At 51.6% G+C, this 16,460-nt stretch overlaps 3 protein-coding genes across 4 annotated transcripts in view; all 3 read left to right on the top strand.

The window, feature by feature from the left end:
- The window catches only part of LOC310702297 (uncharacterized protein), a 636,573-nt gene that overhangs the window by 389,143 nt on the left and 230,970 nt on the right, over positions 1 to 16,460 (top strand). The window lies entirely within an intron of this gene.
- Positions 1 to 16,460, top strand: part of LOC310702288 (uncharacterized protein) — a 165,169-nt gene that overhangs the window by 5,006 nt on the left and 143,703 nt on the right. The window lies entirely within an intron of this gene.
- Positions 1,774 to 3,936, top strand: LOC310702300 (uncharacterized protein). The gene is made up of 2 exons (XM_083493728.1): positions 1,774 to 1,801; positions 2,066 to 3,936. The coding sequence occupies exons 1-2, from the start codon at positions 1,789 to 1,791 to the stop codon at positions 3,688 to 3,690; spliced, it is 1,638 nt and encodes a 545-aa protein (XP_083349854.1). The 5' UTR covers positions 1,774 to 1,788; the 3' UTR covers positions 3,691 to 3,936.

The following is a 16,460-nucleotide window of genomic DNA, read 5'->3' on the forward strand; positions in this document are numbered from 1 at the left end:
ATAACTTTTTATTTGCTTTTAAAAACAAGGAACATAGGAATAATAAAACATGTAGGGTTTGGGGTTTGGATTTGATATCCCGCCTTTCACTCCCCTTCAGGAGTCTCAAAGCGGCTAACAATCTCCTTTCCCTTCCTCCCCCACAACAAACACTCTGTGAGGTGAGTGGGGCTGAGAGACTTCAGAGAAGTGTGACTGGCCCAAGGTCACCCAGCAGCTGCAGGTGGAGGAGCGGAGACGCGAACCCGGTTCCCCAGATTACGAGACTACCGCTCTTAACCACTACACCACACTGGCTCTCTGTAGACCAAGCTCATGTCATTTCTATGTAAAATAGCAGAAAAAATTTGCAGGAGTATCTATAACATATAGTTCATCATTAGTGGTCAGTGTATGAGTCCTGGGTGCATGAATTGCTTTCAGCTGAAACAAAAAAAGGGGAAACAGGAGAGCACAGAGAACATTCAACATCGCAGAGCCAAATGCCTAGACTGAAGCTCTTGTGGCCGTCGTGCTTAGATTAAGTGAGTAATAGTCATTATTCCTCTTCTGTCACCAATGAAACAATACAGAGTTGGTCTCATCATGAAAATGGGAGGGGGGGTTCAAAGTGAAGAAAGAGATTTACGTATAAATTTAAATTTAGACCAACCAGATTGAGATAGCTTCTGATGGGGAATGTTCAGGTGAAGATGTTGCTGATTGTTTCACAGACGAGGCGTGGACGTTGCTGGATCCTGACCAGAGAGCTCAGCATAAAGAATAATAATAATAATAATAATAATAATAATAATAATAATAATAATAATAATTTATTATTTATACCCCGCCCATCTGGCTGGGCTTCCCCAGCCACTCTGGGCAACTTCCAAAAATAAAATAAGAAAATAAAATACTGTACTACATCAAACATTAAAAGCCTCCCTAAACTGTGCCGCTTTCCGATGTATTCTAAAAGTCTGGTCGTTGTTCTCTTTGACATCTGGTGGGAGGGCATTCCACAGGGAGGGCGCCACTACCGAGAAGGCCCTCTGCCTGGTTCCCTGTAACTTGGCTTCTCGCAGTGAGGGAACCACCAGAAGGCCCTTGGTGCTGGACCTCAGTGTCTGGGCTGAACGATGGGGGTAGAGACACTCCTTCAGATATACTGGACCAAGGCTGTTTAGGGCTTTAAAGGTCAGCACCAACACTTTGAATTGTGCTCAGAAACGTATTGGGAGCCAATGTAGGTCTTTCAAGACCGGTGTTATATGGTCTCGGCGGCCGCTCCCAGTCACCAGTCTAGCTGCCGCATTCTGGATTAGTTGTAGTTTCCACGTCACCTTCAGAGGTAGCCCTCCTGGGCAGCAGCAGCAGTAACAGCAACCGTCCTTGTGAAGCCTCTCAGGCCCCGCCTTAGGCCAGATGGTGAGTGGCAAGAGCAGGGCCCTCAGGCACTCACACAAGGGAGTCCTCCTGGGCAGCAGAGCAGTCCTTTTGAGGCTTCAGGCCCCGCCCTGGGCCAGGTTGTTAGTGGCAAGAGCAGGGCCCTCAGGCACTCACACAAGGGAGTCCTCCTGGGCAGCAGAGCAGTCCTTTTGAGGCTTCAGGCCCCGCCCTGGGCCAGGTTGTTAGTGGCAAGAGCAGGGCCCTCAGGCACTCACACAGGGGAGTCCTCCTGGGCAGCAGAGCAGTCCTTTGGAGGCTTCAGGCCCCGCCCCGGGCCAGGTGGTAAGTGGCAAGAGCAGGGCCCTCAGGCACTCACACAGGGGAGGTCAAGGAGAAGTCAAGAAGGAGAATCATGGGATCATGGACTCTCTCAGTAAGGATCCCTGTTGGATCATAACATGTTGTGATTGGAGATGGAGTGGATTCCATGATTGAGCCACAAAAATATCCATCCCAGATAAAAGCCAAGCAATATCTCAGTTAATACCAGGAAACAAAAACAGTGAAAACTATTGGACGGCCACACATCTTATTCTCTTCAGTTCTTCTTCTGTCACAAGCATTCATTAACATTGTTCAATAATCTGGAGCTCCCATTTCCTCCTGAGACTCTAATTAGCATCTCTCTTCATTGCAGATGGTGATGAATCAGAAGGGAAGAACAAGGGGAACCACAACAGAATCCACATAGAAGAGAAGTCATATAAATATTCAGAGTGTGGAGAGAACATCCGTCAGAGTTCCCAGTCCAACTCCCATCAAAGAAAGAGCTTCATTCGAAGGAATACCCTCACTTCACACAAAAGAACACAGAGTAGGGAGAAATTGTATCAGTGCAGAGAATGTGGAAAGAGCTTCAATAAAAAGGGTAATCTCACTTTGCATCAAAGAGTTCATACAGGGGAGAAACCATATAATTGCTTGGAATGTGGAAAGAGCTTCAGTCACTGGGGGAATCTCACTTCCCATCAAAGAGTTCATACAGGGGAGAAACCGTATCAGTGCTTGGAATGTGGGAAGAACTTTAGTCACTGCCAGAATCTCGCTTCTCATCAAAGAATTCATACAGGGGAGAAACCGTATCAGTGCTTGGAATGTGGAAAGAGCTTCAATCGGAAGGGTCACCTCACTTCCCATCACAGAATTCATACAGGGGAGAAACCCTATCAGTGCTTGGAATGTGGGAAGCACTTCAGTCAGGAGACTAATCTCACTTCTCATCAAAGAATTCATACAGGGGAGAAACCCTATCACTGCTTGGAATGTGGAAAGAGCTTTCGTCTGAGTGGTGATCTCACTTCCCATCAAAGAATTCATACAGGGGAGAAACCCTATCAGTGCTTGGAATGTGGAAAGAGCTTCGGTAAGTGGGTGAATCTCACTTTTCATCAAAGAATTCATACAAGGGAGAAACCCTATCAGTGCTTGGATTGTGGAAAGGGCTTTAGTCGGAAGGATAGTCTCACTTCCCATCAAAGAATTCATACAGGGGAGAAACCCTATCAGTGCTTCGAATGTGGAAAGAGCTTTCGTCTGAGTGGTGCTCTCACTTCCCATCAAAGACTTCATACAGGAGAGAAACCGTATCACTGCTTGGAATGTGGAAAGAGCTTTCGTCTCAGTGGTGATCTGACTTCCCATCAAAGAGTTCACACAGGGGAAAAACCCTATCAGTGCTTGGAATGTGGAAAGAGCTTTCGTCAGAGTGGTGATCTGACTTCCCATCGAAGAATTCATACAGGGGAGAAACCCTATATGTGCTTGGAATGTGGGAAAAACTTCCGGGAGGGCCACAAGCTCACTTCCCATCAAAGAATTCATACAGGTGAGAAACCCTATCAGTGCTTGGAATGCGGAAAGAGCTTCAGTCAAAGTGCCACACTCTCTTCCCATCACAGAATTCATACAGGGGAGAAACCCTATCAGTGCTCAGAATGTGGGAAGCGCTTCAGTCAGGAGGGGAATCTCACTTCTCATCAAAGAATTCATACAGGGGAAAAACCCTATCAGTGCTTCGAATGTGGAAAAGGCTTCAGTCGGAAGGATAGTCTCACTTCCCATCAAAGAATTCATACAGGGGAGAAACCCTATCAGTGCTTTGAATGTGGGAAAAGCTTCCGGGAGGGCCCCAAGCTCACTTCCCATCAAAGAATTCATACAGGGGAGAAACCCTATCAGTGCTTGGAATGTGGGAAGAGCTTCAGTCAAAGCACCAATCTCACTTCCCATCAAAGAATCCATACAAGAGAGAAAACGATTTAGTGTTTGGAATGTGGAAAAAGATTCATTCATGGCTGTCAGAGCTGCTTCCAGATCCTAGCTCACAGAGGATCACGCTAGCCAGCGATCATTTAGTAAAAGTCTTTATTGAGTTACAGTTTCCATTCTCAAGCTGCTGCGTGCAACTCTACGTCTTATGGGTTAGACCGGCGAAGCTCTGTCTGAGTCTCCGCCCCTTGTACACCAACTTAATATCCTAGCCTTACTCCACCTTTTCCGCCTGACTGTTCTTCTCTGGGTCCCTCTGCCCCCCGGGGTCTCTTCCTTCCGGGATTCTTCTGACGCCGACCCCCCGGACCCTCCTGTCTCCTTGCGCCGGGCTTTAGGACCTGGCTCCCTTTCCGGGCTGCTTACTGCGCCACCTTCCTGTGCATTTGAACTTGGCGTGCGCGCCCAACCTTCCACTTTCCGTCTGACCGTTTCTTCGCTCCCCGATGGAGGTGTGGCCACTCTTGACTCGTGCCCTCCCTCCTGTTGTGAGCTGCCAGCGCTTGATACCTGGCGCCCTTCCTCTCCCCTGCTCTCTGGCGGTGACGCTGGTCCCGATTTCCAACTGCTCCCCTCTGAGTCCCCTCTGGCCCTTTCTTCCTGGGGTGTCCCCCTAGGCTCCCCCCTTGCCCTGGCCACTGGTGCTCCTTTCTGTGAATCTTCTGATTCACTGGAAAGACTCGGAGATCTCGGGTCGTCGTCATCACTCATCTTTTCTTCTGCCTCCTCCCCCTCGCTCTCTGTTTCCTCCCTTGCCCTTGCCTCTGCTCCTGAACCCCTGACAATGGCCCACCAAATAATTCATACAGGGTTGAAAGCATATCAGCACACGGAATGTGTATAAAATTTCACTTGTTAAAAAGTCAATTTAAGATCTCACACCAGGGTGAAGTATAGATTTATAGATTCAGAATCTAGTCCAACCCCCTCCAGAAATCTCATTTCAAGCACCCATGGCAGATGGCCATCCAACTTCTTAAAACCCCCAATGAAGGTCCACCCCCTTCAGAGAGAGTTCCTTTTCACTGTCAGCTCTTACTATCAGAGAGAAAATATAAAAAAAGACTTTGGAGAAGACTTCCGGTGTGATGGCCTATGGCGTTTGGCTGCTTTCCCAGGACACCGGACCCTAGTCGTGCAATTAAACAAGGTGAATCTGGGGGTAATTATCCCTGTTGAACCCCGCATGGATGGGGCGCACGTGCCTTCACCCGCACGCCGTCCGATATCTGCCGCTCACTACAGTGGAGACAGGGGCGCTGACTGTTTAGCATTGCACGAATTGGAAAATCTCTAATGCCAACGCCATGAGCGGGAGCATTCCTGTTTTTCAACAAAGATTTGAATTCGGACTTTGAAAGAATCATAAAATCATAGAATCATAGAGTTGGAAGAGACCACAAGGGTCATCGAGTCCAACCCCCTGCCAAGCAGGAAACACCATCAGAGCACTCCTGACATATGGTTGTCAAGCCTCTGCTTAAAGACCTCCAAAGGACTTTTGTCGCTCTGGTACAGAAGATGTGAGATGAGCGTCTCATCTTTTTTCATCCTTGCTACTGTTGGGCCAACGCCCTCCCTCACTTGTCCAAATGGTGAGGAACTTCGCCCGTAGTAGCAGAGTACAGCAGAAGCAGACTCTGGCTGGAAAGCAGCATCGAGAAGATAAGAAGTCCACAGAGCGACGAGCTGACTCACGCAGCCGTATCCTTCAGCAAAAGCCAGATGCAAGGACCAGAGGGGAGGAGGAGGAGATATAGAAATCATTCCCGTTCTCACACAACAATACATTAGGTAATTAGGCAATTAAAGGCACAGTGTCACACTGCAATGAAAGAATGAAACACTGCAGTACTGACACCTACTTCATGATTTGGCAAGCCTCATGGAGAAAGAGTCAATTAATTAAATGGAATGCAAGTGAAACTTCATTTAAAAAACTAGAGAATTTGATGTTTAATGGCGCGGTCCTTTGTGGAGGGCTTTAATTATTATTGGCAAGGTATCAGCTTGTTTGAAGATATGGAGAGACTTTGTTGAAATACAGTCTTACCAGAGAATGAGCCTGTAATTTCAACTGCGTCACACGCCATCTTCTCTCCCTTTTTTGTTATTGTTTGAGTCTAGATAGAGAGTAATTTGGCGTCCCGCCAAAGCTCTGGCAAGACTCCAGCTTCTCCTTCCGTCCAACTCAATAACAATCTGGCGTCCTGCCAAAGCCTTAGCCGATCCTCAAAGCTCAAACTCCATTTCCTTCCATAGGAATACAGTGAAAGTCCATCTGCTTGCATGGACTTTTGTCACATATGGATTTATAAAAGTGAAGGTGAATCTTTGATCTTTGTAAGCTTCCCTTAGGGCCCAGGGGGAGCAAGCTTGGAGTGTAGAGGAACCGAACAAGTATTAACTGTGAAATCTATCGCACAGTGTGGTCTCTTACAGAAGATTCTTCGGCTTGGGAAAATATCAGTCCATTAAAATACATTACATGTCTTAATTTTAACTAAACAAAGGAAATCTGGAAGACAGAAAATATCAGTCCTGGAAGGTAAGACGATGGAATGAAATAGGGCCTTCTGAGGAGGGACTGCACCGAAAACAATTGAGGGACAACAAGAAGAACAAAAATTTCATCTTGCATGTTAAATTACATATAGATCTGTTAATTATGATGAAAGTTGCATACCAGTGGCTGTCAAGATAAGATAAAGGATTAAGATCGGGATGATATTGGGAATAAATAAAAGATAGAAAAGTAGGAACAAGAACAAAAAAAATAATAAACCTCATCAATCTTTGACTTTTGTCTTCTGGGTTTCTCAGTTGTTATTCTGTCTCTCACAGCTACAATAAACCTACCATTAAAATTGTGGACTAGCCCTCTTCATCAGAGGGCAAAAAACCCAAATTTAGCAGGGGATCAAATACTTCCCCCCCTCACTCTAGATGTTTACACTCACACACACGCCTGGCTCTGGTTTGGAGGAGGCGTGAGAGACGGAGGCTCCTTACTTCTAGAATGGCATTTCCACGGCACCTCCTTTCCTCCCAGGAGCTCCTCCTTCCACAACCCTGCCAGGCTGGCCGCTTGCCTTTCACCCCCCTTCCAGCACTGCGTGGCTTAGTGTGGCAGCACCTGCCCTTTGGAACTCCCCGCCTCTTGCAATAAAGCACATGCCTTTGCTAGACACTTTTCAGGCACCTGCTAAAAGCATTAGGAAGCTGAAGTAATTTTAATCTCTTTTAATATTTTAGCTTTTCTGTGTTTTAAAGTAGGCTTGTTATTTTTTATTGATTTTACTGCTGTGGTGTTGTTTTTCGTATTGGTAAACAACTTTGCAGGTTGTTTAAAATAAATTTTATGAAATAAATAAAATATAAATAAAATAACACAAGCCAAAACACAATGCATCCTATAGATTTAAGTAACTGTCCACAGTGGCCGACTTGTTATCAGAGGCCCAGAATCCACAATCCTTTGTAAGAAAATGTGAAATAAAGTCAAAACATTTTTGCAGGCAAAAAATAGAGGTCAATATTGGGGAGGTGACAAAAACTTTTCCACACCAGGCACCCCCTGACCTTGTTATGCCACTACCCGGGGTGCAGGGAGGGACATGGGGGTCCCTGTTCAGATCATGCCTGGTGGGGGCGGAGACCCCCAAGTCAGGGAGCGGAGGGTCCTCCCTTGTCCTCTCTGCCAAGCCAGGGAGGGGCCAGTTCGCAGGAGTGAAGAAAGACAGTCCGGTTACCCTAAAAACCCTAAAACTCTTAGTGAATCCTCCCCCCCCCCCCGGCCAGGCCTCCAAGCCTCGCCTCAGGCACTCTCAAACTGCACTCTCAAAGCTTCCCCCCCCCCTTCTAAGGCTAAAAGCATTAGCTAAGCATATTGCTCTTGCTGTAACAAAAAGACTGAAGCGAAGGTGCAGAACAGAGTCCTTTGCTTCTCAAAGCCTTTTTCTTTCTAAGGCCAGTGGCCTTGTTAAAACCAGATTGCAGCTTTCTTACAGGAGAATGAAACATATCTGAACACTCTGAAACCCCCTTTGGTTTCTCAACCCCTTTTCCTGGGAACAGGGCAAAATAGTCCCAAGACAGGAACTTTCTGTTCATGCTCAGGAGACATGGGGCAGAACTTTTCCGAAGGAGGAGAAAGGGGAGGGAACTGGAAGGGGAATATACGTGCAAATGGCTGTGAACTCGTGCTTGTTTGTGAGTTATCACACTTGCTCCTTCTACCAGTTCATGGATGGTAGAAATAAAGCTTTTTCTCCGAAACTATTCCTTGGGTGTCTGTTGACTCCCATTTTCCCTTTCCCGGGCGCAATATTTTTCCCACCCGAGGGCAAAGCCTCATAAGGCCACAGGAGGACTGCAGCTGTTCTTCCTTGGGATCCAGATGCTGCCTTCCTTTTGGGGGAGGGGGCTTTGGGTCAAGGAAATAAACCCCCTTCAGAGGGAGGGAAAAGTCACCTATGTTAACAGAGGATGTAGACAGAGGGGAACATTCCCACGTGGGGGGAGCACAGGGAGAAGAAAAGCCCTTCTGCATCTTCACAACCGGACCACTTCCTCTGTCCCAGATGCAACAACACATATCTCTCCCCTTTTCAGGCTAAACGAGTAGACAAACTAATGTGAAAGCAAATGTCAGATTTATTCTCAGCAAATATTAAAGCAAGGAGAGAAGACTCCTTCTCCCAACCTTTTCGGAGAAATGAGGGATTATCAGTCACTGGGTAGCTTGTAGTACTAACAGGACATGGAACACATAACATCCTTTCTGGCTCACTGTAATAAAATTCTTACCATCCTGATAGATACTGGTAAAACCTTCTGGAAAAATCCTAGCTGAGCGTCTGTGGGTTTTGATCCAGAAGAAATGGAAATTGGTGCTGTCTCAAAAGAGGCTAGTTCTCTCAAGCTACCCTCAGCCTTTGGGAATCTTGTCACAGGAGGAGCGAGAAGCTCCCCTCTGGAGTTCGTCAAGGGTAGATATTCCTGGTGCCCTGAATCCTGCTGTTCCGCCAGGGAAGCAGGGCTGCGTCCAAAGCACTGAATGGTGGAAGTACTCAGGGAAGGGAGCAGAGAGCGAGGGAAGCATTAGGCCCCCATTTCTAGAAAGGGGAACATCGGCCTGAAGGGGAGCAGCTGCATTTGGGCAAGCGGAGCTGGAGAAAAGCTGGGCCTGTCCTGCTGCGCTTCAGGCCCTGACAGCCTCCAAGTCCAAGTGTAAGTTGACTTCGCCCCTCCATTCACCGCGCGAGGAGGCCGTCCCGGAGTTGACGCTGCCCAGGAGGCCAGAAAGAGCAGAAGCCATGTTGGGTCAGGGCAACCGGTCCTTCTATGTTTGGAGCAGGAGGAAGGGCCATTTTGGATTGTGCCTGTCTATTATTGATACGGAAAGGGGGGGTACCTTCCCGCACCCCTCCACTGCCCACCAAAGGATCAGAGGCGATGACCTCAACGGCGCCCAGCTTTGACCAGGCCCCTAAGCCCCACACCGTTACACAAGCACCACACTATACCCCTGGCCTTTAAATAAGATGCCTATCTCTTTCTCTATACGGGTGAAATAAGCCCACCATCTTTCTCTAAGCCTCCTTCCTGCTCTATCTCTATCATGGGTTGACCGTATCAAACTGCGCTCCCATCCGTTTCAATGGCCGCATCCCAGCCAATCAGAACCGTGCATCCGCTCTGCGGAGTCAGCTCAGCAAGCCCCTGCACGCCTCATTTAACCTCTTGACAAGCCGCTGACGGCTCCCCGCTGGGAGAACAATGGAATCGAAACTCGTGGACTCGTAAAAGTGTCAAAACTGGCAACAATGTAACCATTTTATTTCCGACTTCAATCATTGCTATACGAATGGACTGGAACAGGCGAAAACTTCTTAAATTCATATAAAATCAACCACAGCTCCGATTTCCTTGGTTTTGGTGTCAATCGACTCAGTTCCCTCAGGACTCCATGGTGCTACCCCCGCCTCCATAATCCCCGAAGCAGCAGGTCACGTACTCAGGAAGACCCTAATCCTGTCAGATCGTTCTGCCGACCCCTTCCTCCGGGCAATGCCGGTGGCAGACGGTGCAAATCTGGACTATTGTTTCATCATCACCGGTACTCAGGAAGGGTTTATCTTTGCATATCTCTCACTCTGCATACTCTCCCTCCCTTCCCTGAAATGCTAATCCGTGAAATCCCACCTTTCTGTAATATATTCATGATGTCACCTGTGTAACCCAACCTATTTCTAATGTATTCATGACGCAATAATGATGTATTCCGCACTGTATTCTGGGACATGGAGGGAAGTTTCAAAAACTCCTGTCACCCCCTACTCGGGGTTCAATCTCGCCTTGAACCTGTTGCGCAATTGTCAGGGGTTTAGGAGCAGAGGCAAGGGCAAGGGAGGAAACAGAGAGCGAAGGGGAGGAGGCAGAAGAAAAGATGAGTGATGACGACGACCCGAGATCTCCGAGTCTTTCCAGTGAATCAGAGGATTCACAGAAAGGAGCGCCAGTGGCCAGGGCAAGGGGGGAGTCTAGGGGGGCACCCCAGGAAGATAGAGCCTGAGGGGACTCAGAGGAGAGCAGTTGGAAATCGGGACCAGCGTCACCGCCAGAGAGCAGGGAAGAGGAAAGGAGCCAGGGGGCAAGCGCTGGCAGCTCACCACAGGAGGGAGGGCACGAGTCAGGAGTGGCCACACCTCCATCGGGGAGCGAAGAAACGGTTAAGCGGAAAGTGGAAGGTTGGGCGCGCGCGCCAAGTTCAAATGCAGAGGAAGGTGACGCAGTAAGCAGCCCGGAAAGGGAGCCAGGTCCTAAAGCCCGGCGCAAGGAGACAGGAGGGTCCGGGGGGTCAGCGTCAGAAGAATCCCGGAAGAGACCCCGGGGGGTAGAGGGACCCAGAGGAGGACAGTCAGGCGGAAAAGGTGGAGCCGGGCTAGGATATTAAGTTGGTGCACACGGGGCGGAGACTCAGACGGAGCTTCGCCGATCTAGCTACTAGACGTAGAGTTGCGCGCAGCAGCGTGAGAATGGAAACTGTAACTCAATAAAGACTTTTACTTAATGATCGCTGGCTAGTGTGATCCTCTGTGAGCTAGGATCTTCAAGCAGCTCTGACAGTAAGCTCCGTCTCACAATTGTGGGCATCTACAGCCTCGAGGAGGGGAGAGAAGCAGGTGCTTACTAGCGAGCTCACGAACGGCAGACGACATGACGGCTGAGCAGCAGATAGAGGAACTCAGAAAAGCAGTGTCACAACTGAATGCCGAGGCTCTCGCATCCAGGAAGAGAGAGGAGGAGGCAGCTGCCGCCTGCAGGGATCTCCAGGTCAGGTTAGACGTGCTGACAAAGCAGACACCCAGGCAGGAGGGAATTGGGTTGGCGAGACGAACAGGCGGTCTGGTCTCTCACTTCGATGGGAACCTGCAACAGTATCCCAACTTTAGAGCAGACGTACTGTGCGCACTGCAACTGCTGCATAAAGACTTTAGAGATGAGCAAGAGAAGGTGGGATTCATCATGTCCCATTTGCATGGGGATGCTAAAGAATGGCTGCGCAATTTATGGAGAGATAAGGATCCGGCGCTCCAAAATGCGGATGCCTTTATTAAAGCGATGGATGGGTGTTTTTTATCAAGCATTGACGTGGATCTTGCCCGGAAGGAGGTGCATGGACTAAGGCAAGGGAGGGCCAGCGTGAGGCAGTACCATGCCCGCTTTTTCGCTTTGGTCAGTGCCCTGGAATGGGACAGAGATTCGGCCCCTGTAAGAGACCTCTTTTGGGAGGGGCTGCACAGCTCGATTAAAGATGAGATCGCAAGGGGGGAGAGACCCCGGACCACCCAGGAGGTCGTTCAGAGGGCACTGGCAGTGGGGGTGCGGCTGGAAGAACGTCCGTGGAGCAGGGACGAAGGGCGTGGAGGGCGCGAACCAGCCAGGGGCTCCTCCTTCCTTCCCAGAGAAGCAGCGCGTGCGCAATCCACGCCTCCGCCAGGAGGAGGAGCGGAACCTATGGAGGTTGGAGGTGCAAGGGCTCAGTCAGCAACCAGAGCCCTAGCACCGGCAGCAGTGAAAGCGAAGCCTCCTAGAGGGAACAGGAAGTGTTACGTCTGTGAGGAGCCAGGGCATATGGCGAAAGAGTGTCCCCAGAGGCTCCACAAGCTCACTGCAGCCTCAGCAATGGTGACTGCAGCAACGCAGCAAGGAGGACCACAGCAGGGAAACGACGCAGTCTGGCTGGAGGAAGAGGCCCTGGGGCCCAGCCAGACGTGTTAGTGACGCAGTCCCCAGAGATTTTACAGCCCGTGAACCCCCTCCCGCCCAAACCAGTAGTGAGGCTCACCGCATCTCTCCAGCTGCCCAATGGAATCACCATGGACGTGCCAATCACAGTTGACTCGGGCAGCAATGCGGACTTTATAGGGCAGGACTTTGTCGACAAACACGCTATACAGTTGCTGCCGGCCACACTGCCCCTGCAGGTTGTCACGGTGGATGGCAGGGAGTTGCTAGGGGGGCAAGTGGTGAAGCAGACGCCACCGATGGCGATGCGACTTGGGAATCACAAAGAAATCATCAGCTTCAATGTCACTCAACTATCGGATACGCCCATTGTATTGGGAATGAGTTGGCTGGACAAGCACAGCCCAACGCTGGCTTGGTACCAGAGGCAGCTGATCTTCGGCTCTTCCTTTTGTGCTGAACACTGCATCGTGCCCCGGCAGGAAGGAGAGGAAGAGGAGTCACAGCTGCAGCTAGGCACGCTGCAAGCGATTCCCCACAAGTACGCAGAATTTTTGGAAGTTTTCTGCGAGAAGGAGGCGGACAGGCTGCCCCCTCACAGACCATATGACTGCAAGATTGACCTGCTGCCGGGGGTGGCGCTGCCTAAGGGGAAACTGTATTCCATGTCAGAGGACGAACTGCAGGAACTCAAAGAGTTCATAGATCATAATTTGGAGCGCGGTTTCATCCGAGAGTCCAAGGCAGCGGGGGGCAGTCCTGTATTTTTTGTTAAAAAGCGAGACACGCCCCAAAAAAGACTGGTAGTGGACTATCGCATTTTAAACAATGGGACCAAGCCATCGGACTTCCCCATGCCCCGAATCGACGACCTCCTGGCGAAGGTGCGGAAGGGAAAAGTGTTCACCAAGTTAGACCTGCGAGGGGCGTACAACCTCATTCGCATGCGGGAGGGAGATGAGTGGAAGACGGCCATGTTCACGCCACTGGGTACCTACAAATATAGAGTTATGCCTTTTGGATTGCAAAATGGCTCCCACGTTTTTCAAGCTTTCATGCATCACGTGTTGGCGGGACTTCTCTACAAGACGTGCGTCTGTTTCTTAGATGACATCCTGATCTTTTCGGAATCGCAGCAGGAGCATGACGGACACGTCAAGGAAGTGCTGAGCAGGCTAAAGCAACATAGGCTCTACGCCAAGCTGGAGAAGTGCCAATTTGACGTGACGGAGGTGGATTTTCTGGGCTACAAGTTGTCTGACAAGGGGCTCGCCATGGACAGTGCCAAGGTTCGAGCGGTATTGGATTGGAAGAGTCCACGCAACCGGAAAGAGGTCCAACGGTTTGTCGGCTTTGCAAACTTCTATCGCAAGTTTATCAAGGGCTTCGCTATGCAGACAGCGGCCATCACAGACCCGCTTAGCTCCAAGAAAAAGAAGTTCGTTTGGACAGAGCAGGCGGAGCAGTCCTTTCAGGCACTCAAGCGTCTCTTCGCGTCGGAAGAGCAGCTGCTTCACGTCAACCCCAGCAGGCCGATGAGGGTGGAGACAGACGCCTCGGACAGAGCCGTGGGGGCGGTCCTGCTGCAAAAGGACCCGCAGGGGGTGTGGCGACCGGGAGCGTTTTACTCCAGGAAGCTCAGCAAGTCCGAGCAGAACTACACCATCTGGGACAGGGAGTTGCTGGCCATTCATGCAGCGTTCAAAGCGTGGAGGCACTTCCTGATCGGCGCCAAGCACACGGTGCAGGTTTGCACGGACCACAAGAATCTGGAGCACTGGCGCACGGCACAGTTCCTAAACCAGAGGCAGATACGTTGGGCTGAGTTCTTTGCGAACTTCGACTTCCGCATAGAGTATGTCCCGGGGGACACCAACATCATGGCGGACGCTCTCTCCCGTAAGCCGCAGTATCTGGAGGACGCAACGCCAGCAGCCGCCATGCACATCTTCGCACCAACAGTGTGGGCGTGCGCCGCGGCAACCGTGGACCTGGAGGCGGTGCGACGAGCGTTGCGGGATGACTCTTTCGCGCAAGCAAAGATGGCAGAGGTGCAAAGGGGCAAGGCAGCGGCCGACGGTTTCCAGCTACGAGATGGTTTGCTCATCCATAAAGGGGCCATCTACGTGCCGGGAGACGACCTTCGCGCCAAGGTGCTGCAGCAGCTGCACGACGCGCCCACTGCCGGGCACTTCGGCAAGGAGAAGACGGTGGAATTAGTAGCCAGGGATTTCTGGTGGCCTGGAATGAGAGGGGAGGTCGCAGACTACGTGGCGAGGTGTGACACCTGCCAGAGGGCCAAGCCAGTGCACAGACCACCGGCCGGACTGTTGGAACCGCTGCAAACTCCGGTCGAACCTTGGGAAAGGGTGGCCCTGGACTTTGTCACGGATCTGCCCAGCTCGAGGGGCAAGACGGCAGTGCTGGTGGTGGTGGACCTGTTTTCCAAGATGGCACATTTCATTCCGTGTGCTAAGGTGGCCACGGCGGAGCAGACCGCCAAACTGTTCATAGACCACGTGTTCAAGGTTCACGGTCTGCCACGGTCTATTCTGTCCGACCGGGGGCGGCAGTTCATCTTGAATTTCTGGCAGAAGCTGATGGGCTTCCTGAACGTCAAGATCAACCTGGCGTCGGCGAGACACCCGCAGACCAACGGACAAGCGGAGCGGGTCAATGCCATCATGCAGCAGTACCTGAGATGTTATGCAAATCAACAGCCTGCGACGTGGGTGGATTACCTGCCGCTTGCCGAGTTCGCCTACAACAACACGAAGCACGTGTCCACGGGGGTCACGCCGTTCTTCGCCAACAACGGGAGGCACCCCAGAACCTTCCCGGGACTGGAAAGGATGGGGGAGGGGGAGCCGCAGACAGCAGATGCGTTCGCGTCGGAGCTGCAGGAAGTCCACGATCAGCTGAGGCGCCACCTGGAGCTGGCCAAGCACGCATACAAGGTACAAGCGGACAAACACAGAAGGGTTGGCGAAGAGCTCCACGTGGGAGACTGGGTCTGGTTAGCAGCCCACGCAGTGCCGGCCAGGTCGTTGGCCAAGAAGAAACTAGGGCATAAACAACTGGGGCCCTACCAAGTCGAAGAGCAGGTCAACCCGGTAGCTTTCAGACTGGCACTTCCGGAGGGTTCCAGAATGCATCCGGTATTCCACAGATCGGTGCTCACTCCCTACAAGGCACCGCACAGGTTCCAGGAACCCGGAACGGCGCCGAGTCCGGTCAGAGACAGAACAGGGCACGCGGGAGTGGCACAGAAGGAGCGCATCAACGAAGTCACGGAGATTTTGGACTCCAGATGGGGGGAAGAGGGGGTAGAATACTTTCTCGCCAAGGAGGGCACCCCGGCCAGTGCGAACAGCTGGGTGCCGGGCTACGCCTTGGACGAACCTCTCCTCAAAGACGAGTTTCATGCCCTCTTCCCACATAGACCTATGCCAGCAGACTTTTTCGACGACTGGCTTTTCACGCCCACGCTTTCGGCCAGCACGTTCCGGGGGTTCGACTCGGACGAGGACCCGACACGAGACGTCCGTTCCCCGGAGGGGTCACCCTCGGGATCTGCATCAGAACCCTCGTATTGGTGGGACGATAGGCCAGAGGAGCAGTTCCGCAGAAAGTGGCTGGAATGCTCTGGACGAGCAACGCCGCCAGGAGGAAGTGAGGGAGAGACGGACATGGACGTTTTCGGGGACGACCCTGGTTTCGAGCACGGCGGCACAGAGATGGAAGCGGAGGTGACCGTCGTCGACGAGAGCAGGGAGGAAGACCCGGGAGACTTCAGATGGAGACCCGCCACGGGAAGCGAACGATATCCGACGTTCGTCCCTTTGCAACAGCAGCACCCAGCTCCAGCACCGGAAGGAGGGGAGGGGGGAATGGGGGGCTTCGAGGGGGGGATGGATGTCAGGGGTTTAGGAGCAGAGGCAAGGGCAAGGGAGGAAACAGAGAGCGAAGGGGAGGAGGCAGAAGAAAAGATGAGTGATGACGACGACCCGAGATCTCCGAGTCTTTCCAGTGAATCAGAGGATTCACAGAAAGGAGCACCAGTGGCCAGGGCAAGGGGGGAGTCTAGGGGGGCACCCCAGGAAGATAGAGCCAGAGGGGACTCAGAGGAGAGCAGTTGGAAATCGGGACCAGCGTCACCGCCAGAGAGCAGGGAAGAGGAAAGGAGCCAGGGGGCAAGCGCTGGCAGCTCACCACAGGAGGGAGGGCATGAGTCAGGAGTGGCCACACCTCCATCGGGGAGCGAAGAAACGGTTAAGCGGAAAGTGGAAGGTTGGGCGCGCGCGCCAAGTTCAAATGCAGAGGAAGGTGGCGCAGTAAGCAGCCCGGAAAGGGAGCCAGGTCCTAAAGCCCGGCGCAAGGAGACAGGAGGGTCCGGGGGGTCAGCGTCAGAAGAATCCCGGAAGGAAGAGACCCCGGGGGGTAGAGGGACCCAGAGGAGGACAGTCAGGCGGAAAAGGTGGAGCCGGGCTAGGATATTAAGTTGGTGCACA

Source organism: Podarcis liolepis (assembly GCF_965112155.1).
Source record: "Podarcis liolepis genome assembly, chromosome: 2".
NCBI classification, from domain to species: domain Eukaryota; kingdom Metazoa; phylum Chordata; class Lepidosauria; order Squamata; family Lacertidae; genus Podarcis; species Podarcis liolepis.